Raw genomic sequence first — 27,320 nt, 5'->3', positions numbered from 1 at the left:
ATCTCTTTGTCCCATTCTGAAGCAAATCTGTTGTCCCCATTTGCTATGCTTTGATTTGTATCCTGGAGTGGTCTTAGTGCAGAAACCGAATCTCTGGATTCCTTGGATGGGTGAAACTAAACCAGAAGACGTGATCCAGCCTTAAACAGCTGGCCCCGGGGGAGAGCTCGTTCAGTGAATAACCCCCCTGAAATGTGTGGGATGAGGACACCGGTCTGAAGGACAGGCTGGTTCCCTCTACGCGTCCACTCCTGTTGCACCACACTATTTCCTAAAGTAGACCGGGTTAACTAAACAAACAGTACGCTGCTTTGACCAGGTACCCTAAATGACAAAGGCATACAAAAGATTTATTGTGGCTCTTCTTCTCCTTATTCATACCCGAGATAAAAGGATGCAGCTGTCTCATCATTTGCAATTCCTTGAAATCTGACGAAGGTGTGACCTGCTTCAACTCTTTGCAGCAGCCACGCAAACCTTTTATAGCACAGTGGAGGATTGCATGTCTTGTAATTACCAGGTGTCTCTTGCAGTGCAGTGTTTATTCTTTTTTCTTCACCTAGATTTTAATGTCCAGTTTCCTACAGAAAACCTAGGGAGTAGTTGTGCATGAGATATTTCTCTTTGCTGCACCATCCATTTCCTAAGGTTTGTAATCTGAAGGAGGAGGGAATGCTTACAGACATTTAAATGCGAACAGCCCTATTCATCATTCTTTATTCATGTTGAGGAACAGTTGAGCACTCCTGCTCTCATGGAGAAAGAAGGTCAGGCCTTTGAAAAAGACCCAGTTTTGAAAATGTGTCTGTGACAGAAGTCAGCTCTTTGAGTAAAATCCTGGATCCTCCCCGCCCCCAAGTCAGTGACAATCTAACCTAGACACGCACGGGCAAGGAATTTCAGTCTTTGGTTGAAGTCGGACTCATAGCGTGGTTCCTCCTCTGGTTAGGTGTTACCAAAGCACTGGCCGCCAGCTGAATCAGCTGGGCCACTCGTGTGAGTTGCCAAAGGAGGGATGTGGAAAAGGGCTGTAACATCAGCAAGTACAGGTTGATTCTGAAATTTCCCTGTCATCAAACTAAGTGATGATAGGTCAAAGGAATTAATGCAGAAGAAAAATTTGGGTTTCGAACCACTAGGCGAGGTGTCATTTCAGTGCAGGAGATTGTTAGAAGGGTCTGAAGCCATTGAGCAGATGGTTTGGAATGTGTGATGTTTCGCTGAGGTGGTGCTGGGGGGGAAGACATCAATAATGTGCATCCTATAGAGAAATTGAGGCCTTACCTCTGTATTCAGGTAACTTCCTCTGCAAATCTCTTCCCAGATGTTTAACCCAGTGTGAGTGTAATTCTGTGACAATTGCTTAGAAGAGAATAGGTGACAATTTAGTTCCCTTGGGAGCAAAGAGAGTTCCCGCGACTCCCTGCAGTGCCTAGACACAGAAGGGAAAGGTGTGTCTGGCGCTGCCCCTGGGTTTGGGGGGATTTTTTTTCCAGCACTTTGTAAACATTTTGTTTCTGGGCAGCAGAGTTCTCCGCTAAGAGAGTGAACCACAGAGAGGGTTAGTCTTAATCTGATGATTTTATACAATTAAAGGATTTGTCCTCCTTCTCCTGGCTGTAATCTTAGTACTCCTGAATCATCTACCAGCTCTGCGGGAAGCAGCTCAGCCTCAGCTAGACAGAACTGCAAAGGTTTTCCAGTGCAGCTTGAACATGGGCAATTTAGTTTGAACAACAAATGAAGAAAACAATGGGATGTTCTGGAAGTTTGAGGTCTTCTCAATTTTAACTGTCACAGATTTTTCTTAGACTGTACTTTGTGCGCTTTCTCAGTGCAGGTAGAAGCTCTCCAAGATTCTTCATTTAAATGAATGTGCCAATCTTTTTGAGCATTTTCAAAAAAGCACCTAAAAAAGGGAACAATTTCCATACGAAAGATTGTCTGCAGTTCCGTTCTGCTTGCTGCTATGTTGACCACCTTTCTACTCAGCTAGATTTAGCAGGGGCATTCCTGAAATGGAGAAGGTCTCTTGCATGGGGTCCTTGAGAGAAGATCCTGGAGAAGGATCTTCTTCACAGATGTCTGGTGTACGGATAGTACTGGTACTATCAGAGGACGGAACCAGCAGACTAATTCACTAGCATCACTGTTTGTATACCCTGTAATTTTCTTTTGTGTGATGGAATTTTTGTTCAGTGAAGACTTTCAAGACTTGGAATTGGTGTATTTTTTACTATTGTTCGGTATTTGCTTTTGGTCCTCTCTGTTGTATTCCCCTGCCCTGTTAAGAATTCTGAAATATTTAATAAACACATCTGTGGTTTTGCTTTTATTCTCAGTAAAACTTTTTGACTGAGGATAAAATTGACTCGCCTCTTGTGGTCTGGCAGGCAACAGACGGAGCACAGTGGCACTTGCCGCGCTGAGACCCGCTCTCCTGTACCGGCCGACGCCATGGGCGGGTTAGTCCGGGTCAGAGGCAGCACAGCTGAGCTGCTGTTATTTGGCAAATCCTCCGAGTGTGGTGGTTTGGAAAGGACATAGTGATTGCAGTATGAGCTTTGTCGCACGAGTGATGTTTGTCCTCAGTTGTGGGGATTTTGTAGGAAAATGGGAATGCTGGGGTCAGGGTGGGCGGTAGTTGGGCAAATAGCAAGCGTGACATGCAGGCATGGTTTTTAAGTGTTATAAAGAAGCAACTGGTGGTGAGCAATGGTCAAATTAGCTTAATGCTTCAAATCTCATCTTTTGGGGAGTAAGGAATAGCACCGGTGGAGTTTTTTGGTTTTGAAAGCAATTTTGCTTTGAAGAGAGGCGACAGCTATTTCAGCGTCCTAGATGAGGGAGCTCACTGAAAGACAAAGTATACTGATTTGATGCCGTGTTATTGTCGGCTTTTGTAGCAGAAATGACTTCATTCATACCAGCTCAGATTCCAGGCAGAGTATCTACACGGAGTCTCCCATGCTTATACTATGTACTTGCAAAACCAGTCTTCGCTGGAGTAGATTTTTGCCAATATTTTCTAAATGTGCTGTAAAAAACATGGATTTTCCTACAGCGTTTTCCTTGAATGGTTTCCTTTACCTTCTGCTTTTACATATTGTTAGGAAATCGGATGGGACTTCATCCAATAAAATTTTCCATGATATTTACATAAAATTCTGGTTTCTAATGGAAACATATTACAATGATTTCATGAATAGAGCACTGAGCAAGGTTAAATAATACCACGGTTATAATATTAACCAGAGGAAACAAAGAAAATGCAAGTCTCAGTTGACAATCCGATCCTTAGTTTGTCCTTTTGTACTCCTACTTAAATTATTTACAAAGGGCACCGCAGTACTAGTTCACAGACGGCCCGTCAGGCGTAACTCTTTATTTTTACATCTTCTGTAGCTTCTGTAGTTATATAAATGGAATATATTGCTTTTGATACTCCTATATCACAAGCATTCCTCAGTACTGCATGGGACTTTGCATATCCCATACAATCAATCTAAAATGCATTTATCAGCTAAATCTGGATTTCAAAGTACGGATTTTATGTGTTTAGTCATAAAAATATATGCAGACTTATGAACAATTATGTATGAATGAGTACAACAGAACTAGGTTCTCAATTTCTGGCTTACATACATAGTTGGACAAATAACAAGAATACTGATAACACCATTAACAATCTTAATGAGCTTTGCATAGAACTAAATGCAAATACCTTGGCTGGACAAATTCGTAATTGTTCAAAACTGTGGCTAACTGTATCTGTACTAATTGCTTTTCCCAGCTTTATTTGTAGCAGTAAAAACTGGTTTTTGAAAGGGAGCACCAAAATTATGCTCATTCTTGCACTGAAACTTTATTATGCCTGCATTCTGCTCTTGACAAACTATTGAAAATGAGCTATGAATACCTGATAAACAGGGTTAATAATTTTTAACAATACCTCAGCTGTAACAGCAGCACTGTCAGGCTCGTGCTGCAGCAGTGTAAAGGATTTGAAGAAGGGAACGCTAGTACAACGAAGTCTGAAGAGTAATTCTTATTTTTATGCTTGAAACGCTGATTTAATCACTGGTTTTCTCCATTAAACTACTTTATATCGACATCTTTCATTTTTCTGTCCTTTGAAGGTGGTAAATATGATTGTCGTTTTATCCATTTTTGTTATAAATGAAACAGACTTCAGAGCATTTGGCTGTGCATCAGTTGTTGGAATGCTGCCATACACTAATGCAGACTCCCCACTGTGAGCCCAGTGAAGAATTATACTTTGATTCACCAGATTGTATTAAATAGTCCAGCTGTTGGGATTTGAAAGATAGTTACCTCCAAAGTGAAATAAAAATGAACTTGGCATTTATGGCTTTGACCATTTTTATAGTGTTGGGCAATCAGCTTTTCAGAGGTAGCACTTTTTAAAATAACCCTCTTCTGGTTACGCTGCTTTAAAAAGTTTAATTTGCTGTAACATTCAAAATACCCCACCTTGTATTTTCTGGAATGACTGGCAACTTCTGCATAAAATAAGCATTATTTTCCTTATGAAATCACTAGCTTCTGATGATAATCAAATGAGTCAGAAACTGTCTCTATTAGCACCAATTTCTGCATTAATTAACTTACACCGAAGTTCTAATGTTAGAGACAATTAAAGCTTGAACATGGAATTTCATTCGCTATATCCAGTGCTTCAGCAGCAAGCCGAGTAAATTCTTTCTGAGATGGAAAATGCAACAACTGTTGTTTCTGTGATTATTTATTTGTTTTTAACCTGTACATTTGCTCTCTCCCCGTCAGGTGGGAGCCAGTACATTCTCCGCCCCGTGCTCTAATTGTTGCGTGGGGTGACCTCTTTTTTCTTTGTCATTTTCTCTAGGACAAAGACTGTCACAATAAAGGGCAGTTCATAGCAGATGGATCCAGTAGCTGAATTTCTTTCTCTAGCCTCCAGTTGATTCTACTTTTTCCTTTCAAGGGTGTTATCTTAGCAGTATGGAAGGCCATTCCTTATAAGTAAGCATGAAAAATTAAAAGAAAAAGAAAAGAAAAGGAAAGAAAAAGGCTCTGGGCTAGTAAATGCAGTTGCATTCAGCAGCTCTACCGTTAGGCTTCCCGGGAGAGCGCAGCCGCACGCCCACTGGTGCACGTAGGACCTTCCTGCACTCAGGATTTTTGCACCTCTCTGGTTTGGTGGTTGTAGCTGTATCGGTGTGGACATCTGTACGGCGCTCATACCGTGGTGTAAGGCCCTGCCCAAAGGTGGGACTGCGCTCCCTGGGCGCGCCTGGTTACCTGCCCTCAGGCGCGCGGGGCCAGCGGGCCCTGGAAGCACGGTGGAGGTGTAAGCCCACGCTCGCCAGCTGCCTGCCTGCCCGTGCGGCAGCGCTGGGGTGGCGTAGGAAGCACCCCCATCTGCGCCTTGATCAGGCCCTGCTTTCCCGGCGTTCGCCTTGTTCTCTGCTGGCGCATCCTAGCTAACCTAAGGATTTGCCTGCGCGTTTTCGACGCTAGTACAAAGCTGCTGAATATAGACAAGTGCTTTTAGTGTTTATAGCACGATGCCAGCCTCGACAAATAACCCTGGTGTCTCTGACCTTTCCTTCCTCTCTCCCCGCGCGGAGGGCTTTTCATCTGCAAGAATCCCTGCGCTGCAAGCAATCAAGCCGTAACCCCATTTCTGCAGTGCAGAATGTAGGTCTAACGCCCTCTGTATTTCAGCAAACCCAGGAGGTGAATGTTCAGAAATCGTTTGCACTCGCTCCCAGTGAGACCGCCAGCAGCCTGTTGGTGCCGAGCCGCAGCGGAAAATCTGGTTACGCTGCCTCGACCTCCCTGTCATACGGCAGAGCGTAGTACAGCGACAGCCCTGCGCGAGCCGCTCTGGGATGCGGGTGTGGAGAAGCAGCCATGTCCCCCCCTCAGGCTGCAGGACCGTTAGCCCACAGGCTGCAGGAACTGGTGGCGTTTTCTCTGGGTGCAACTGCCCTGTTGGATATGGGGAACCTAAATCCAGCTCCGAGATGAGCAGAGAGAAAATAAATTCTCGAGGCTTTAAACTGATTCTTTTCTAGTCTAAGGATTTTTTCAGTGCTTCCTAAGTTTGGTTTTCCTGTTCAATATCTTCCGTGGCTAGCTTAACAAATGATTCAGGAGGGATAATGTGACTGTTGCATTTTGTGCACTACTATCTGTATGTAACAGCTGTTAAATCTATAAATCTATTTACTAGTTTAGTAGATCTGTCCTGGTCGTATGTGCTACTAATAATAGAAATGCTTTTCTGTATATTTATATTCTTTCTCCTAAATATGTGAACTGTTATCTGTATTCAAATATTTATTCTTTTTCCTTTAGATCAACTAGTCATACCGAATTCACAAGAAAAGCTTCTAGCAGTGAAAAAGAGACAGAATCCATTGTAGTTTTAGATCCTGGTTCCACCAACGGGGATCAGATGTCTGAAAACACGCTGAATCAGAACAAAATGAAAGAGGAAAAAAGCAAGCCGCTGCATAAAGAAACTAATGCTGAGAAAAGAAAAGAAACAGACAGTTCTAACTGTTAATTGTTATTCTGAAAGGGTGTAACTTTGGGGAATCATCATCTGGACACGTAAATTGCTTAGGTGTGTTTCTAGGGGCTATGGTCTGTACTCCGAACCGTTTTCAATAACATAGGTTGAAATGGTCTTTTGTATGCAGTTCTGTTACATGCATTAAAGTGTTAAGTAACTATGTATCACTCAAAATCCCGTTCCCATTTTAATTTTGCAGGTATGGTTAATAGTTTCTTAGATAGTGTCAGTTACCTTTTCTTTAAAACTGTATTTGAAAAGGCTTTTTTAATTATTCTTTTGTTGAGAAGATACCTTGTTAAAGGTCCATTCTAAAGCTTGCCAGAAGCCCCTTGCATCCCTCTTGAACTGGTCAGGGTTGGGTTAGACCCTATGAAGGTGATTACACACACACCAGCTTTAGTATGGGGGGTATTACTAATAATTAAAAAATAGGGTTTTAGACACATTGCTTTAAAAATATTCCGATATCTACTTAAACCAAGATCTTGTAAATCTCCTTACTGCTGTCTCCACACACGCTCTTTTGAGGAAATTAAAAGCACAAGCGTAACACTTCTGTTTCAGATTCCCCAGTGGACAGCTAGCCCAAAGACTGAAAAGCAGAGGCAGTGCAGCATGTCGTTTTGGCACCAAGACTTTTGTTAACGTTAGCCAAAGTCAGAAGTTTGTGGGTTGAGATTGGTGCTCTCATTTGGACGAAAAGCTTTCCAAAGGAGGCCTTACCTCCTAGTTCTCGTTTCAGTGTTACACAGCGAAGTTTGGAACTGCTGCAACTGCAGCCTGTATTTGCTGCTGCGAAAAGTAAGTTCTCCTAGGCTCCCCTGAGCGTGGAGTACACGTGGGATTCAGTCGTTCTAGGATTGCACGTTGTTTGGAATCAACAATTTGAGAACTCCCAGCTGAAACCTCGCAGCACTAACAAAAGAGGCTTTGCTTTGAACCTGGTACACACTGGTGGCATTAATTTCTTTATTAGGTAACACTTCAGATGTCTGATGACACAAATCCCAGTGTCCCTCAGCCCTTACTTCCTATGAAGACAGGGAGATAGGTACATAATTGATTTGCTCCGCTGCCAATTCACATTCCGTTGTAGTCTCTTTTTAAATTCAACACAGTATCTCATTCTTTTATGATGAACGAACAAATGTAAATCAGGGATTTACCTAAAGATCGGCATAACTGAAATTGGGCGGTCAAGTACTTGAATGCACTTGGATTATTTTTTATTTAATGATTTGAAACAGCGATAGTATTGAAGGATGAATGTTCTGAGTTTGTTGGCTTGGCTCTGCATGCAACTGTCCGGTGCTTTTCCTAAAAATAAAATGATAGTAACGAGTGTGGTAGTTTCACATCTTTTTTGGTGTTTTTTGCATGTTTGCTAAGAAAATCTTGGACTTGATCGAATTACTGAACTACATATAATTCCTAAACTTGGGGAAATTTGTCGCTCATTGATATCTTCATTTCTGGGGGGCGGTTGGTTCTGATGGTTAATTTTTCACTTAGGTATCTGTTACACTGAATTTAAAATGCAACATTTTATATATGTATTTTTTCTCAAATTATTGCTGCTGTATATGTTCAAATTTTCGAATGATACAAAACCCAGAAGTTTTTTAAGACGTATTTCTTTTACTTAAACTGTTTGTTACCTAGGACATAAATTATTTATTTATCTTTTCACTGTTGCTTATTAAAAAGACTCCTGACAAGTTTCCCAGACCTTGTGAAATTGACTGGTTATTCCCTGCCTCCGACTGAAGCAAGCGTCCTAGTGATGCCAGTTACGGCTTTGTGCCCTACATTTGGGGTTTGCAGTGCACTTGTATTGATAGCTAGCTACAACCGGAGCAAAATTTCCCTTGTAGGCTAGATCTAAGAGCAGCATTGAGGGTGCGTGGGGGGATGGAGCAGCGTAACAGTCAAGGCCTTTGTTTTTTGTAAAATGTGTTTTGTTTTTTTTTTACTGTTTGTCAATAGCTTGTTCTTTGTGTGGAGAGAGATTTCGACTTCCCCAAAACAAACATTTAGTTTTGGACTTAACACAGAGGTATTTGTTTTGTCAATTTGTAAATACAGCACAGAATTTTGTGGTATTTTCAAACTACAGCCACTGCTCAGTTAACTTGGTTAAAAGCTAAAAGCAATGGTCTGGGAAAAGAAAAGCTAGTATCTGAATGCTTTTAAAAATGTTTAACTAAAGTGCTTGAAAATAAATGGATTAAGGAATAGTTAATATATGAGTTTCTTACTAGAATGTTTCTTTTTTAATAAATTTGTCCAAAAGTTAATGTTGACAACCTAGGTCAGTGTGCTGTTCTCTGGGAGCTGAGCAGGCGGGCTGTGAACCTGCAGGGCTGGCTGAGAGAGCTGTGGAGGCAACGGAGGAGGAAAAACAACATCAGAAAGTTGTTTTTCTGGCTGTGATTCTTCAGCAAAAGCAATAAATTCAAGATTTGCTTCACCTGAAATAGAAGAGAAAAAAGAAACTCATGTTTGCTGTAATCCAGTTTCTTGTAATGTTCTCTGGTGCACTCAGGTTTGTTAAAAATATGATGCTTACAAGAGTCTCTGAACACCTGTAAAAGTCTGGTCCTTAGAAACGAAGGAGCAGCAGCCCTGCACTGTGATGGGATTAGGGCATGGTGCACAGCAGCTTGAGCTGGGGTATTTATTGCATTCCCCTCTTCACTAACCATCTCACCTTGCTGCCCTTTTTCCGAACACCCGTCTTCCTCTGCGCTGGTGCTCTTCCAAAAGTTCCCATCAGCCTCTTCTCTACCCCGGCCTTTAACAACTTTCTGCAAGCCCACGTTCAGGTGTTGCTCCTGTAACTAACACTTCACCGCTCTTCTCACTGCTATTTTTCCCAGTCCTGTGGCACTCCTCCTTCCCTAACCTCACCACCCAATTCCCTGTTTTGCTACATACAGAATGCCCACCCCATCACTGAACGCGTCTGAGCTATATGTTACTTCTTGGTAAAGGGGTGGCCAGTCTGATTCAGCTTGCAAGCAGTTCACGTGCGCCTTCCAGGTGAATCCGGTGGCCGAAACACAGCATGGGCCCTGGGGCAAAGCCGTCTGCCCAACCCACATCGCTCGTAGCGAGAGCGGGCAAGGAGAGCCGAGGGTGCCGGTTGTTTCGGTGCTCCTGGGCCCAGCTGCGTGCCCCGGTCGGTCACTGCTGGGGGGGGTCCTGATGGGTCAGTGCCGCCCCCCACCTACGAGCCGCTTACAGAGTCCTCAGCTCTCCGGTGTATTCCGCAGCTCGCCGCCCAGCCAAATGAAGAGTTTGGTATGCAGCTCAGACATGCTGTCTCAGTATTTCCCTGCTGTTGATTTAGTTACTGGATTTTATTTCTGCCAAACGATTAATGGCTTCGGGAATTGTTGCTATTTCATTTTATGAGACATAGGTTTAAATATTTGTCAAACTCGAGCTCTTTGTTTAGACTAGACCATTTGAATAGGGAATATATTAATATTGCTGAGGCAGTTAAAGTTCATAGCTCTTTATAATTATCTGTCTTGTTTTTGAAAAATGCATTCCGTGAAACTACTGTCCTAGCAAAAAAGAATTTCTGTCTATGTTTCTATTTTTTACAATGATTATATATGAGTAAGGGGGAGATTTCGAAAATTCAGAATATTTTCAATAAAAATTTTTTTAAAAGAAACTTTGTTCCATAGTGTGCATGTCACGTGCTGCTATCCTATGTATAGAAGATTGAAAATGGTTAGACACAAGCGGGTAAAATGACTTAATTCTCCTTCATTTTTCTTCTTCTTAGGCATAATAAATTCTTGCAAACCCTTTCCTTCCTTTCTTCCTCTCCTTGTCTCTCTGCCTCCCCTTCAGACTCTATGCCTTTATTCTGTCTTGATTGATACCTGAACAAGTGAGAAGTGGTTCTAATGAACTGTTAAGCATTTAACAGTGTAAAGCATGGTGTAAAGAGAAGATGCAGATCCTGAAATGGAGGCAGATGCATACAAGTGGCTAAGGCTGAATGTGCGTAGCCAACTTCGGTTTTCCTTGGGTTTTATTTAGTGCTTACCCATGCAACCGTAGCTTTCCAAACACATTTTGCTGGAAATGCAACGCACAAAAGGGGGTTGTGAAATGAAGTTTTGTTAGCAATATATGTTTAGGGGCTTGAGGGAGGTGGGTGGGGTATTTGGCCTAAAATTCCGTTTTGGCAGCTTTTCGGTGTGTTACATGCATGGTTTTTGTTTTGTTCCTTTTGCACTGTGGGCTTCAAGACTCCAACCAATTAATTCTGGAAAAAAGCTTAATGTAGGCTACTCCTCAAGAAGGGGTCTATTTTAACATTCAGTAAACAGATAATCCATTAGGACAACAATATACATTGTGGCAAGTGCTATCCTAGGTTTTTTTTGTCAGCGCTTATTTATAGTCTTTTGATTTCGTCTCCCTCCTGTGGTGCAGTTTCAATCATTCTCCCTCCAATCTTTGTTCTCGTATTCATTGCATGCTGAAAACAAAGTAAGAAAGAAGCTCATACGTAGCGTTCTATTCTTGGCGAGTTCTTCCTCTATAGCAAGAAGGCGGTTGTATTTGGTCACCCTTTCTCCGCGGGAAAGACCTCCCAACTTGATAAACCTGGCACCCAGTCCAACAGCCTTAAACGAGAAAGTGCGTATTTTAAAACTACACGGTTTGGGAAGTTAAGTCATACTTAATATAAAACATGGTATCCTACTTCTAATTTAACACTCTTATCTTTCTACAGATAAAAACCCTCCTTTAAATAGAAATAAAATCTCTTAGTGAAAGATTTGTTGGATGCAAACAATAATTTTCACTGGCATATAAAATGAAATTTTATTTGCAAACGTAGCTTTAATACAAAAAGACTAAATATATTAGTGTTAAGAATTTTTGCCTAATATATTATTACTACTCAGAAATGTTTTAAGTAACTCTTTTTTTTTTTATAAACTAATGCAACCAAATAGATCATATACACTTTTGAATATACTCCCTGCTTTGGCAAATTTCCTGTGTGTTCTCTTTAAATTCAAAGATTAACTCTCTATGGGGAAAAAAAACCAACTCTCTAGAAAAAGCCCATTTTGTAAAACGTTTCTTTCTCAAGCAGAAACAGGCTTTCTCCTTAAAAAATAGTTCATGTTAAAAGCAGCGTTCTGGCAATTCTGCAATTGAACAGCTTTCAATACTTACCAGATCCACAAGGCTATCATCAGAAGATTCTCCATCTGGACTTCCTAATATGGTAATATGTCTTTGACCTATATATAACGGGAGTGTAAAACCTTCATTAGTGCATATTTTATATATTGGACACAGAAATTGTTTGGACTTTTCATTCTTTTTTACCTTTGGGCTATCTAAGCTTAAATATAAACAGGAGTAAAACCAATGAAATCCATCTCATAAAGATGTAAACTATATTAGTTTGCTACATTAACATTACATTTTATTTTCAGCATGGTTAAGGGAATATCTAACATCCTATCCTAATTTCTGTCTCTAGCTGATCTGTCTGGTAATCTATTCTACAGGCTACGAGGCTGTTCTATTTATTTTAAATGTGCTCTTTAGTAATGATTTTTCTTCACTACAAAAAAGAGTTTACCATCATGACTGAATGAAATCTTTAAGTTGCTATTTACTCGCTTTGATATAGTGATTCTGGGCTTTTTGAAGGAATAAGGAAGGAACTTAGATATATTAAATTTGTCCATCTATTCTTCGGGTATAAAAATGAATAAAGAAAAATTGATACAAAGAGAAATCTTACATATGAAACTACACAAATTCTTAGTACTGTTATCACAAAGGCTCAATAATATGCAGTCAATAATCTATATAAACTGCAATTTTAAACATTTTTGACTTGTTTGGATTTCTTAATTATTAATGCTAGTATTAGTCAAAATTCAGATTACACAACTACATCTTTTTAAATTTTGTTTAATTCTGATTAACTGTATGACACTGAGCTGCAGTGTCAAAGGGCACTCACATTCAAAGCATCCACAGTGTATTAATTTACTATAGTTGAAACCTTGAATGCTGTTTTAAGCTCCTGAACAGAGATTTGTGAATCAAAACATGAATTTTAGTTTCTTCTAACAAGCGCTTTCTAAATCAGAAGTGGCAATAATTAAATAAAAAGATGTAATATTTACAGGTGTAGCAACACTATTTATTGACTTGTAGGTTTGAAAGTCAGCCTTTTCCCCCCTCTACTCACCATCTAGGAGTCCAGTAAGTTCTATGAGGTCTGATACCGTGGTTTGGTTAATATATTTTAGGACGACACCACTGCACGTTGGTATGTTTATGTTTTGGTCAATTTTAAGTTTGGAAATATATGTGGCAGCGTCTTCAGCAATCAGGTAACATTTGGAACCAAGAGCACAACATATATTATTCCATTGTTGCCTGTCCTGCATAAACAATAAAGTAAATAACTAGAGTTTAAAAACCTAAACTGAATGAAAACCCTAATTGAGGAGGTAAAAATTAAAAAAAAAACCAAAAAAATAAATTTGGATTTAATCTAAAGATACCCTTCATATAAACATATCATATTCTATACTGTATTTTAAATCTGTCTACCTAAGAAAAACATACCACCAGAATTTTGCTTGGATTTTAAGATTTTGCTAGAAAACATAAATTCTAATCTGGAATTAATCAAAGCTAGTTGCACACAAATATAGTTTAAAATATTTCAAATTAAATTTACTATAGGAGTTGGCTACTTTGATTTCCTTCCTGAGACTTACTTCATTTTACTGGAATATAAAATAATTTTCTATTGTTTTCTTCAAAGGACTCATTCTTGTGTTAATATTTTAAGTGTCACAATATTTGTTTGTATATAAAATAATGAAACAGGAGGCAGTCATAGACTCAATGACACGTATCAAGACAGGATGTTCAGAACTGTAAGACGGACCCATAAGGAACAGCAGAATACAACGCTCTCTTTCCAGCAAAGCTCCATTTTTTTAGGGTCTTTGTTTCCTGATTTTAATGCATTGTCCACATGGTACTGAGATTTAAGGATAAATAAAGGACAAGAATATATAAATAATTTGAAAGAAGAAATTTACGAATTAATTTCCTTTCTTTGTGTCCACAGAATACAAAGTTTTCACATTAAAAACATTACTTTTCTAGTTAATAATTCTGCCAGTAATAATCCTTGGTCTGCAGATCACACAAGCTTTTGTACCTATATAGTTGCAGTCTGTATAAGGGTCCATTCCTATAAGGATTTCATGCCCACCTGTAAGTAAAAATGAAGTTTTTCACACCTGAACAAATGTTTAAACTTAAGCACTAAGGCAGGCTGCTGTCTGGCAATGAATTGATGAATTGGTACCGGAGCTAATCCTCAAGGACCTAACTATCTGTGGCAAAGATGTGGCATGGGTACACTTTGTAAATTTGCGAGGGGGGAGGAGGAGGAGAGGCATGTCCCTTAACAGTATTCTAATTCAAACTGTACCTCACTATCTGTTGTAATCCTCCTGCAAATATGTTTCTTCACAAGAATTCTCAAGGAAGTTTGCAGCCCTGGCAGGAGTGGGAAATAATCTGGTGTTTTGGAACATGGGTAATTCAGAGAGTCAGACTGAAACAGTGCAGGGAGCCAAGGCTAACTAGAGTGAGGTAACAGAAAACACAGATATTTGAAAAATGAACTTTTAAAGTTCCAGATAAGAACAAAATCAGATGGATTTTGCAGTTCATCTGTTTTAGAATTATTGATTCAGGCACTGGGCAGATTCACAAAGACAACATCACTTTGCTTCCCCCTTCAATTATGGTCTTTATGTTTTGTTCATGAAAATAAGCCCCATATATTTATTTTAAAGAAGATAAAGTGTGCAATTCAACAGCAAGAGCAAATTTTTATTAAGTTGCAGAATCTAGGTCTAAAATTGTAGGTTCTGCTACAATTTAATTTTATCTTTTTTATAATACATAGAAACTTAATCTTATGTATAAATGCTAATATTTAATCTGTTTCTTTCATCCATTTATAACTTGATAACGTGCTTAATAATATTCTACTTCATTGTTGTAATCTATTGGCCACACTAAATTAACTCCTCTAACTTTGATCACAGTGGTAAATACATGATATTTTACTACCACTTTAAGAATTCTGCCGAGCAATGCTGCCAGTGACAGGTTTGTTCTGGCTTTGGGTATAAATTTCAATCACAAAGAATAGCAGCAATGATTTTTTTTGAGTGATTCTAAGGAATATACAACTATGTCCAAATTTTTAGCTTCTCCCATATAATATTATAGAATATCATTTACATATCACTTGAATTTTAGAATTAGATTATATAATTTGAATTATTTGTTTACATCAGAAGGAAAATGTAATAAAAATGACAGTGGTTTAGCAACTGGAATCAGAAAAAAAACCATTTAGTCGTAATTCTTTAAAATCTTCTACTGACCGTATTCTGTTCATGCCAGGATTATTTTCTGTACGGAATTATGTCAAAAGTATAGAAAAATTTAGAGTTATTGTCAATTACAGATATGCAAATGAATTGTTACATACATTTTTATAGTGATATTTTTGTGCCTAAAGACTCTGAAAACAGAAGCTTCATATTTTATGTTTTGTAAAAATGTGAAAAGTTCAGTGATATGCCACTTAACAGTATTACCAATTTTTCAAGGACTGCACTGTGGTATCTTACCTCTTTTCTTAAGGGATCTATTAATGCAATAATAAAAGGAAATTTATTGATCAGTTCCACATAGATGTCAACCATTTCATCAGGACTTTTGAACGTTCCAGTGAGTATTTCATATTTTCCTTTAACCTAGAAAGTAAAGTAAAAAGCATAAAAGATAAGGAAGGTAATACTTTAAAAACCAGAGTACTAATGTAAGCATACAGATCTTGTGACAGTAGTATCTCTATTAAGTCACTGGATTGTGCGTTCTTCAGTAAGGACACATTCACTTGTCTACTTTATGTCTAAGTGGTCAGCATATTGTTATAGAAAACTCTGCCTAAAGTAACAGTGGGTTCCAGTGGGCTCATGCCAAAGTCTCTGAAAGTTGCCAATCCCAAAACAAGGGAGATCTATTTCAGCATTTTCTAGGCAACACTGGCAGTTTTACACAACTTTATGATAAAGTTAGCGATGTTTGACATTTTTATTAAATCTTGCATGAAAAATCTCACTTTTCACTTCCAAAAAAAGTTAATTTTTTGTCCTCATTTTCATAAAGAAAATATTGCTAGGGGAAAGGAGTGCACCCTCAGTGTTCAGAAACAAGATATTGCCTTTCCTTGCCTCTTTCCCCTTTCAAAAAAAAGACTAGTTTAAAACTAGTCTCATCACTATGGGAAGCACAAACTGCAGTGTACGAGGATTATTAAGGGCACACTGTCAAACTGTGCCAGAATACCCACTGCTTTAGTGACTTTAACAGTTCAATAACAGAAAGTGACAGAATTACTGATAATTCATTGGTTAAGATTTTGCTCATTCTGGTATAGGATGCAGATATCACAAATTGTTAGGAAAGCAACTGCTTTCACAGGAGGTATTAATAACGGAAGGTTTGTCACTATAGTACACCCAAGTACACAAAATCTCATGAGATATTAAACAGAATAGGAAGTTTCTTTTTCTGCTTTGAGAGAAACCTGATTGGTCTTGGAACAAGGGGCAAGAGCTTTAAGACTTCAGCTGGAGATAAACAAACTTTGTCAAATAAAAATCTTGAAAAATAAGAATTAAAAAATGAATGTTCATACACGATGAGATGAATGTTAGTGGGCATACACACATACCATAGTAAAAATACACCAAAAGTTCAAGGTAGTTTGAAGAAAACAACAGATGTAGTGTACAATAAAATGGAGAAATAAGCATCTAGTGGAGTGAAGGAATTACAGAAGTACACTTGTGTAAATAATTTCTTGTTCTTTATCCTTGAAAGCAAGGTGGATAGAAGATAATTGTTTCATTTATACCTTGTGGTGAAATGAAAAAAAAACACCAGGATTTGCCGCTTAATACTTTAATTCAAAATTGTCGGAGATGTAATGTGAAATGAAGATGGTTTGTTAAATAGAGGACGTAGTAGGTGTTTTCCCATTAAAACAGTTTGCTATATTTGACACAGACTGATCTGAAAAATCTTATTACATAAATAAACAGAAAAAAGGAATAAACCTGGCTGATGCAGGCAGGCTTATACATTTGAATGATTAAAGTTAAATCATGAAAGTAACACATTCCTGTAGGCAGGACAAAGCTATAATGGGGGTCTGCCTTGGTCCAGTGAGCCTTATTCCATGCAAGGTGCACCACCAGTATGCTGGTACAGCTGCGGGGGAGGAGTACATGCATTCTCACTGCTCCCACTGCATCAAGCTACCAGAAGGATGTCTGCATGTCTCGTCCCCTTGCGCTCACAATCCAATAACATATCTGCTACACTTGTGGGACCGATTCAACCGTAATTTATAAATGCAGAGACAATTCTTTTGGTTTGCTTGGTTGCTACCTTAAAAAATGGAGTTAGAAGCTTCTAGGTGAGTTTGCAATGTAATAATAAATAATGTTAACAAATAGCTACACTCCTTTTGAAAACCAACAAAATAGATATTGAAAATAACTTACGTAATCCATTAATTCATGAGCAGCACAATTTATTGCTAAGTACATGTCTGTTCCTAGCTCCAGACCTATATTGTTGCAAGCTGTTTGCATTAGGAGTAGCGGTTGTTCTAGATTATCGCATCCTGTTATTAGGCAACCTAAGTGTGATATTCTTTTTAAGGCTCGTGGCTGAAAGTAAAACAAAAATAATCACTTTATTTACACACATGTATATATATAATACATATATATTTTCACTGTCATTTCAATCTGCATTCAGTCATGAAAATATAAATCTGTTCTCAGAAATCGCATTAGCAACTTTAAGGACAATTCTCTATGAATGAGGGGTAACCAAGTGCTAATGAGTAGAGAGCTAATTGTCCTTGGAAATACATCTAGTCATGTAGTTCTCGCTCTTATATGGCCAATACTGGTTTACAAAAAGATTTTAAAGACACTCTTGAAAACCACTGAGTTGTCACAGATGCAAAATAAGTTTCAGGTGGACTATCCCTTTGCCACAAAAACATATTCTCCACTTTTAAACAGGTTTTACTCATTTATCCTCAACTACAACTTTGATATTGCCTCTGTGGAGTGTTCAAAAAACACTAGAATCTTCCAAGACTTCTAGAAGGAACAAATTCCATAGAGGGGTAACACCTCTAGCACAGCTGCATGGAGTTGTCTGCCTCAGGAACAGTGTTCCTGAGCCACAAGCTCAGTTGCATTGAGCCACAAGCACAGTTGCATTGAGCAAATATTTCACGTGTCCTTCTGTTGTCAGGTTTTTTCTAGGTTTTTCAAACACTGATTTTTAACTTTAAAGTATGTGAATTTTGGATTATAAAGAATGACACTAAGTTGCCCAGAAAGTAGCAGGATATAATCTGGGGTTAGACTGGAGAAGTAAATTGGAAGGCATTGGTTTTGACAAGAGTTAGAGAACTAACTACAGCGAAAGAACAGACACCTAGCTACAGTGCCAGAACAGAGGCCTAGCTACAGCGGATATATGAATGTTCCTTTACATAAAAAATTAGGAAGTAAACACAGGTCAAATTGTTATGTGATTATTTTGTAGCACTCTGCAAGGAGAGACAATCTATTTGACTTGTTGCTTTTGGAGCACTAAGCTGCAGCAGCTATAGACAGGAAGAAATGCTGCAGTCTTCGTGCATTTAATCTGAGATAGAGGTTAAATCTGCATTTTCATGTGATTTTCAAGGCACCCATATGGTGTGCCTTGTTACATTCTATTAAAAGCATTGTTTATCTTTACAAAAACATTTATTTCTGTCTAGTCTTCTATAACCTAAACAAGTTCTTCTCCTGCTTCTTCACTGCCTACTTTGTCATTTTTCCTTTTTTCCCCCCTCAAAAAGTTCAAACTCACATGGTGCTTTTATCAGTTTAAAATTTAGTCCCACTACTACATCCTTTAGTTTTCTCCTTTTGAAATAAATGGAATTTTTCAGAGAATCTAATGCATTGCTGCCTTGTGCATATCTTAAGGAATTATTTTAACTTGTGACTGCTGTACATATTGTGATAAGGATATAGAAATTACCCACCAGAAAAACACTGGCCAGCTGATTAATAATGATGAACTTCGTGTTGTTTAAGCAACAAAAAAAAAAGGAAAACGTCCATTCATCCTCTCTTTTGTATACTCCACAACAGCAACAATTCTCACCTGATAATATTTTAATTGTCTCAGAATGGAGAGCAAAACCGGCATGGCATTTCCATCCCACTATTTGGAAAACTCATCTGTAAACTACAGGTTTTGAAGTGATAAAAAAAGATCATTTGAGTCATATAAAATAATGTCCTGTGCACTATTGTGAGTGCTGCCCTTTAGCTTCTCTTTCGTGTCTGCCATTATCTATAACCTCAAACAGGAACTGGGAACTTAAAGCAGCATGATTAAGAGGGGAGTTATGCTCACAGAGTTAGGAAACAGTACAATATGCAAGTCTTGCAGGTAATAGTTTTATGGCCTACAAGATCAAAAGGGCATGTTCTCTGCTGGTGCTAAAGGCCTCCAAAAATGCTCATTTGGATAATTTACCAGGATTTCTACATGAGAAAAATGACCAAATTCCAGAAGAATTTCCCCTTTCTGTTATTGTTCCACAGGATAGGAAAATATAGTCAGAAGAATCCAAATTATTATGTAAAATATGAGCATTTGGAATATTTAAAAGTCTTGCCTCGACCTTTCCAAAATGGTAATGTAGATTAATGTTTCATTTCTTAAGAACATTTTGGTTCCCTGCTGTTGTTAATACCTTGCTGAAGGCTTAAAATGAAAATCTCTTTTCTTACCGGAGCTTTCTTCCCTGTATTATGATGTGCTCTGCCTTTCTTACTGTCTGCTAGTTGAGGACTGGGCTGTTAGGAGTGAAAGAAGAAAGAAATCAATTTCATGGAAAAGTCCAAAAATGACAGAGAGACCCCAGAATTTTAAAAAAAAAAAAAAAACTTGACTGAATTTTGGTCTAAAGAGATTGCAAATATTTAAGTTAGGAAATAGCTTCTGTTTTGTCTTGAATACTATCAGCAACTACCCAGTTTCATTTTGTGGTGGTAACTCATTTCAAATGTTTATTTCTATATGGGCATCACCCAACCATCATTTGTTTTTCAAAGATACCCAGCTAGCCTATCAAAAATACAGGGGATCTTAGAAATGAGAATCTAGACTCTCTACTTGGAGAAACCCAACAACCTCGCTTTGCAAAAAGCATATGCACATACTGAGATTGATATACTACTACAGTAATAGTACCTTGAATAATACGTTGCATGTGTGTGAGACTTGGCAAGATCAGAACCATATTTATATATTTGCTGTGATACCATTCATTCCCAGTGTACTACTTCAGGTAAACAGGAAGTCTTACTATGCTTAGAACAATGTTTTATTCCATCTTCTTTAATTTAATATTACTAAATGGCCAATGTTTTATTCATCTGTCAGAGAAGAACATCTTCTATTCTGTGCCACAAGACTAAACCTAATAACAGCCTAAATGTTCCACGTTTAAGCTTAAAAAGACAACAGTAGTAAAAAGACCAAATGTACCATTTTGTCTGGAGGCTCTAACAGTCTCATCATTTCTTTCTGAATATCCAGAACTCTTTCTATGCCCTGAAATTAAACAACAGTAATCTTCAAAAGAAAGATAAATTATTTCATTTTAGCAGCTTATATCAGAAGAGAGAGAACACTTATTCTAAACGCAATCTTAATATAACATCTTAACACAATCCCCAATCCACAAAATGCAGTCAAGTGTCCAATGATAAAGGGTTAGTAGCAGTGGAATGAACAGGAATATTTGATTATGCTGCTGAACAGGATGGCAAGAAAAGTAGTCTCTTCTTCCCCAAAAGGAACCCTTCCCAAATCTAACAAGTAACCAATATCCAGGTCTGCGTAATATCTGAGAAGTGGGAAGATGATAATCACTGTTCACAATTGTGACTCTGTCTAAGACTTCCTGACTGGAAACTCTGACAAAATTGAATGTATTTACCTTTAGAACATTTCCAGGAAGCAGGGAAAAAATCGCTGTTTTCATTTTAAACATTGCGGAATGGAGGAACACTCCAATTAAATGAGTCCATTGCTTTTAACACAAGACTCTCTTTCCTTTTCAGCTGAGTTAGTAAAAGTTTAATGCTAACTTCATAAATCACATTTCAGACTTTCTTAAACTGTGCCAATAAGGGAATACTGAAGGGGGCAGAAGTCAGTCACAGCTGACAACACATCAACACAGGATGAATGGCTACGTTTTTTGCACTGCAGCAAACAGCTTGCTACTCTCCCATGAGCACTAGGAGGCATTATGTCTTTGAAAGGTACAGAATTAGCAACCTTATTAAGAGCTCTTGGTGATAATTCTAAAAAGTTAAAGGACAAGGAAAAAGAAAGCGAATCGAGCTCAGCTCTTTGTTCAGGTCACCAGCATACAAAGTAGAAATCACAGCCCTAATGTAGGCATCTTGTGCAGATACATTCTTTAATGCAACACATGGCTAAACAAAAAGAGAGGGTTGATCCCGTCTGTCTCATCCATCCTTCTTGCCCCTTGAATAGATTTTGTTCTGCTTTGTATTCCCTTCTATCTTCATAATTTCATTTTTAAAGCAATTTATTCCAAAAGATTTTATGCTTTCCTGTGAATCTGTTACGAGTTTTGTTGTTTTGATGCTCTATCAATCAACTGATACTATTTATAATCTGCTAATGTAAAACCATATTCTAAATAAAATGAAAATATCTTATTGTTGTGTAACACAATTCCCCTACATCATCTTCAATGCCCTGACTTTTTTTCTCTATACTAACACATATATTTTTAACTTGAAATCTTCATGTATCTTTATTTTAAATCTTCATCTATTTACTTCTTTTAATGTTCCCGGTGCTAACTAACTCTGCACTAACATTTGTTAAAACTTTGGCCTTGCAAGTAAACAAAAAATGAAAAATACAGTTTGTAAGGACTATATTGAAAAGATCTATATACTTATGTACATATATAGTTTACATGAAGTCTATAGAACAAAAATGAAACAGTACCTGTTTGAGCGATAACTGAACTGGTGGTATAAGCACAACTTCTTTCACTAACTTCAATTTTGCAGGTGACATTTTTTCACAGTTCAACAGAGTAACCATTGGGAGCGGCAGAGAAATTTCTTTAGGTGAATCCTGTAATTGGGAGTACCATGTGAAAATAAAAATGTTAAAAATCAGAATAGTTTCTTATATATTTTAATTATGGCACAGGGTTCAAAGACTGCTACAGACACTGGTCTTAAGGGTGTATTCTATGAGGTGTATTTAATACCACTGTCACCAGGGACTACTGGCTTCAGAATTCTAGAATAATTCTGATAACTGCGATAAAATAAACAAAATGACAACAGTCACATGTACCTGATTACATTTCAGCAGTGCAATATGTAAGTACAAGGGGATACGGCTAAGGGTGGCACCAGCCTTAGCTACAGCAAGTGATGTTCCCCCAATGGCTAAGCTGCCACAAAGCACTGATTCAACGGGTTCTGCAGGTGGGATCGTTCTCTCTGCAACTGACACCTTCTTCCCTGCAAGACAGAAGGCAGTAGCTAAACATTTTCTTGGTTTAAAATGTGTGCTTATGTATCACAATTATATGAGTAAATATGATATTGTCATTTCAGTATGTACTCAATGTATTACAAAAGAATCGGTTCTTTTTTTTTAAACTTAATCTTGTCATTTTTTCTGTATGAAATGACCTTACAAGTAAGCAAAGTATCTGTCCTCACTCTGGTGTCAAATGTATTTCAAATCGATTTCTTTTAGATATCTTTCAGCCACTGAAATCTGTAGTTTTATTTATCTATGTTTATATCCAGTAATGTCATATCATTTTTCAGGTTCCTTTCATAAGCTTGATTTCAATATTCTTTATTGTCCTCCTTATAAGCTCAGCTTTTGCATAAACAACTTGGAAGATTACATTATAAGCTGATTGGAAGTATGCATACTTGATTTCTTCTAATAACGAGTGTGAAAAAAATGTAGGCCTATTACAGTTGCATTTTCCAATGAGAAAACAGGCCTTTTAAATATTCCACATGCATAGTCTTGTTAAATTTTCAAAAGGACTTATTACCTTTTCAGATACAGTAGAGTAACTTTTGTCAAAATGCTTGAAACCCAGCAGTTCCCACTATCATATTTATTGCCTACAGTGCTTACATGCACTGGTACAGTAAGCACCCATGTGAAACTGAAATAAGCGGTCTGATTCTCAAGAATCATATGCATTGGGGACTTTTTTGTCAATCTGTCCAATTACTTTGGTTCCCAATAGGAATGCTGTACAAGTTTTGAATTCAATAAAATATAAATACTACAGGATACAACTGATATTTTATGATAAAATGTTCTTAATAGGACCTTAAGTGGATATGCAGATTAGATTATACATCATTTGCATACTATACACAGATTCTATACCTCTTACATTGAGGATGAAGAGCTACGCATATAGACACTAGTAATCAAGAACTGAGCAACTCTGATAAACTGCAGTGTTTCGCAGAGGTTCTTTCCACTACACTACTTTGTAACCTGCATAAATTACAACATAGATGCTACCTCCGGAAGTACCTGCTACTGGAAGTCAGCATCTGTTACTGGACTCCTGTAACAACAAGTAGCTTTATAATCATTGGCTCCTAATAGATAGGTGTTGATTCTAATACTACTACTACAGTCAATGTCACAATCAAATACAAAGAAAACACAACTAGTGAAAACAAGTAATATATGTATCAGCAGAAGCTTGACTAAAAGTATAATATACAACATGGTGATATCTGGAAAGACCTAACAACTGCAGATGTTACATTTCAGGTCAAAGGTGAATTTACTGTGCACACATCTAACATATTAATTGGGAGGTTTTACTGATAGTATACGACAGTTGAAACTGATAAGAAAATAATAATTTGCCAAAATTTTCTGTACTTCCAATAAATGATTACAAACCTTTTTTTTTCTGCGGGTAATGCATATATGAAAGTAACATGGTGCTTTTTTCCTTTGGGTTTTTTTTAATTTTGGCCATGCATGCTTACCCTGTTTCTCTACTCTCACACAATTTTTTCCTTTAGTAGCATTGTTTGCTTACTTCTTTTACTCTGTACTACTCATCATTCCCATCTCATCCCCTTCCTTCCTTCTCTTTTGCTTTTCACCTTATTTCCTCCATTTCTCAGTGTTAGCAAGAAACTTCCCTTCCTCCCTCTTTCCATTCTTTTCAACTTCTATCTTAATTCTATTTCCATTTTCCTGTTCAGTTCTGTGATTCCCTTTTCTTTCCTTATAATTTTCATTTTTATTCTTCATTTGCATCCTCCTCCATTCTTATTCCTCACTCTGAAGAGTAATAACCTCCTGTCTAAGCCAACTGTAAAACAAAGGCAGAAACTCTGTTCAATCAATGCATGTGAATGATGAGAAAACTCTGTATTCTTCTCTCTCTCATTTCTGCAGTAGAAACTGCTGTGATCAGAAAAAAGATTTAGGACAGAGTAACCAAAACCTTTAAACATGAGACACTGTGTTCTGAAGTATTCCATGCCCAGGAATACTTCAAAAAGTACTTTAGCACCTTTATCAATATTTGTATTGCAGAAAATATTAAAATCAAATAAACTAAAACCTGGTTTTGCTGCTTTTTTTCCCCCAGGTAGTGCTGTTGCTGATGGAGTGCATGAAGTAAGGGCAAGAGTGGCTTCTGCTTCTTCTTCTTCTTGCTTTTGAATTTCTTTTTTTTCTGCTACCTTTTTTGTAAAGTATTCACTGAGGGAAAAGGCATAAAGATTAGTGGCTCAATATATTGTTAGACATGTGACAAGCAGACACAGGATACAGGCTAACGAACATGCTAAGAGATGGATTAAGGACATCTGAGCTTCTGTCATAGACTCGTGTCAATAAATGATATTATTTTTTGGTAGTCATCTGCAGTGTTGGTTAAACAAACAGAACCACAAGCAAGTATTATAAACCTTAACACATGCTTTTCAAATCACACAGGTTTGAAAATCAGCTCTGTGCAGACAATCTTAGCGTGAAGGATATATTTGCTTTGCATGGGTAGTAACGGATCCTGTCATAACTTCATGACATACAACAGCTTGGCCTAGGTTGCTAATCCAATAGGTCAGTTGTACACTGGTTATCTAAGTGGCTGCAAGCTCAGAAGTGGCTGAATTTCAATTACATGCACAAAGTGGAAACTGCATACACAGGTCACAGTCACCCAATTCAGGCAAACTGAGTATGTAAGATATACAAAGTAGTGTAAACAATGCATTAAAATCTTATTTAGACTCACTTTAGTTGGAAGAATTTTCTTCTTTCCAATTGAGTCCTTATTCCCTTCATCAAGGTTTCCCCAAAGCTAAGCCATGAGGAAGACAATTAGGTCTGTTTGCTATAGTCTGTGTTAAGTGTGGCCGCCCAACCGCTACCCCTACAGCAAAGTGTCATTCCCCTCAGTGATGTAGCTGAAAGAAAAACTTCCAGCTACAGAAGAGGATGACAGGCCGTATTACTGCTTCCACAGCGAAGAAAGCCATAATGTTGCCAGGTAGCTCCTCTAATGTTACCGTAAGAATATATTCAGATACATCTGTGATGCTTTTACCTTACGTCTTTTTTTCTTATAAAAACCAGATATATTTCTTTGAATGGAAAAATATGGCCATTCTTTTTTACTTTGGGATGCTCCCAGGAAGAAATATTTGTATGAGAAAATAAACATGGATGTTTACTGAAGAAACCATGTTTCCAAAGAAACTAATTGCCCAAGTAAGAAGCTTTTGGAGTAGCTTGCTCAGAAAGAAGACTCCACCAGAACCTGAAAACTATATGTTTTCTGTGGATTAGCTCAATGCAGAAGACACACACACAGGCCTTTCGTACCACTTTTGTTCTGCGGTGCAATGAACAGAAGAAGTGGAGTCACAGTCTGGAAAAACATCCCCACTGAATTAAACTGGCACGGAAGGAGTTTCTTAAATGGAGCCTTTGACTCAGGAATGTATTCAGGCATTTTTTTCTTAGAGGCCCTTATTTTTGCATCCCATGTATGAAACCTTGTAAAAACCGGCATGATTTTCATACTGTAATTATGAAAAAAAGCAGGAAATAGTATAGTGCAATGTATCTGAGATAGATATCACATCCTAAATATATAAGAAAAATAATACTAGAAAACACTGAATATTCTGTATGTTTTTTCATTTACAATATGAATTAACGGTGTATATTTCAAATAATTTGCATAATATGCAAGACCCACCCAAGCATCTTATCAACTTTACACTGGTCAGTAGGCTTCAAGTCTCTTAACATTACGTTCAGTGATTCATTCACCCATTCCACAGCAGTGTTAACAAAGTCCTTTCTTTCTTTCTCATCAGCTTCAGTTGTTTCAGGTAAAGCATTTTCAGGTATTTGAGAATGAGAAGACATTACAGTGGAACAAATCCTCTGCAAAAAAATATAAAAAGGTGTAAAACACTATTTAATTTCTAACTCAGAAATGTCATTTGAAAGACTAAGAAGTATATGTCCTTACCAACTCTACAAGTACCTATCTCCAAATCTACTGTTTGCTCCACTTACTTATCTTTTTTCATCCAGCACCTTCTTCCTAGTCTCTTATGCTTTGGTAATCACAGATGTTATTCAAGTTTCTTAATCTAAATTATAACTACTTAGGCAAAAACCTCCTGACAGATCTGCTTTATACACATATTTTGTTATCAGAATAGAATGGAGTTATTTTAAAGACCATACAGTCACTATGACATCTTTTATTGCAGCTGTTGGTAGCCTGTTGCACCACGATTCATCAGCATTCATGCTTAATGCCATCCCTCATGATCAGTTACATTTTGTCTTACCTAGGTAATTTAAACATATCTTTCTGTATTGCTGAAGGATAAATGATTCTTAAGAAAATTCACTTAATGAAGACATCATTTACAAATATCACAGACTTGCCTGCATTAATAGTATTAACTTTACATACTGTCAATATCTATGAAATTATATTTAATTAAAAAATGAAGTGAACCGTAGTTTAACTGAGGGAAAGTATAAATAATTACTCTACAAGAGCTAGAGTTGCAAAGACAGTATCTTGAATATATCAGGTTAGAGAAGAGATGGCAATGTACCACCAATTTTGCATTGCAGATGCTAGATGGATATGTTTGACTTAATTAGCACCCAAATCAGCCTATTAGCTCAGTGTAAAAAAGTGCCTTCACCTATGCTGTGTTTTTCACCTGTACTGTATTTTTCTGAAACACTGTCATACAAATAGAAATAGAAGGATCTGAAAATAAAAAAAAAGAAAAATGTAAAAGGAAAATGAACTTACAGGGCTAGATATGGGGTGTAAGGAAAAGCTACATGATTATCACACAGACAAAAATTTAGTATACAAAGATGCACTGTCACATCCCACTCATCAGATAAA

At 37.6% G+C, this 27,320-nt stretch overlaps 2 protein-coding genes across 3 annotated transcripts in view; one reads left to right on the top strand and one right to left on the bottom strand.

Moving 5' to 3' along the window:
* Window positions 1–8,314, top strand: part of SHTN1 (shootin 1) — a 66,300-nt gene extending 57,986 nt beyond the window's left edge. Inside the window, exon 17 of one of the 2 annotated variants that reach the window (XM_075155140.1) lies at window positions 6,364–8,314. In XM_075155140.1, the coding sequence (XP_075011241.1) occupies window positions 6,364–6,574 (211 nt within the window). In that variant the 3' untranslated portion in view covers window positions 6,575–8,314. The remainder of the gene's footprint in view (window positions 1–6,363) is intronic. The other variant, XM_075155141.1, reaches the window with a different exon arrangement.
* Window positions 8,315–8,557: 243 nt separating this feature from the next.
* ENO4 (enolase 4) lies at window positions 8,558–26,314 on the bottom strand. Its single transcript, XM_075155142.1, has 12 exons — window positions 26,133–26,314; window positions 24,486–24,625; window positions 22,205–22,374; window positions 21,845–21,976; window positions 20,339–20,404; window positions 19,579–19,644; window positions 17,266–17,433; window positions 15,322–15,447; window positions 12,837–13,032; window positions 11,801–11,868; window positions 11,121–11,238; window positions 8,558–9,057 (listed from the first exon to the last, which is right to left on the bottom strand). The coding sequence occupies exons 1-12, from the start codon at window positions 26,303–26,305 to the stop codon at window positions 8,894–8,896; spliced, it is 1,587 nt and encodes a 528-aa protein (XP_075011243.1). The 5' UTR covers window positions 26,306–26,314; the 3' UTR covers window positions 8,558–8,893.
* Window positions 26,315–27,320: the final 1,006 nt, after the last annotated feature.

The sequence above is a fragment of the Calonectris borealis genome, chromosome 7 (assembly GCF_964195595.1).
Source record: "Calonectris borealis chromosome 7, bCalBor7.hap1.2, whole genome shotgun sequence".
Taxonomy (NCBI): domain Eukaryota; kingdom Metazoa; phylum Chordata; class Aves; order Procellariiformes; family Procellariidae; genus Calonectris; species Calonectris borealis.
This window is presented reverse-complemented; position numbering and strand designations above follow the sequence as displayed.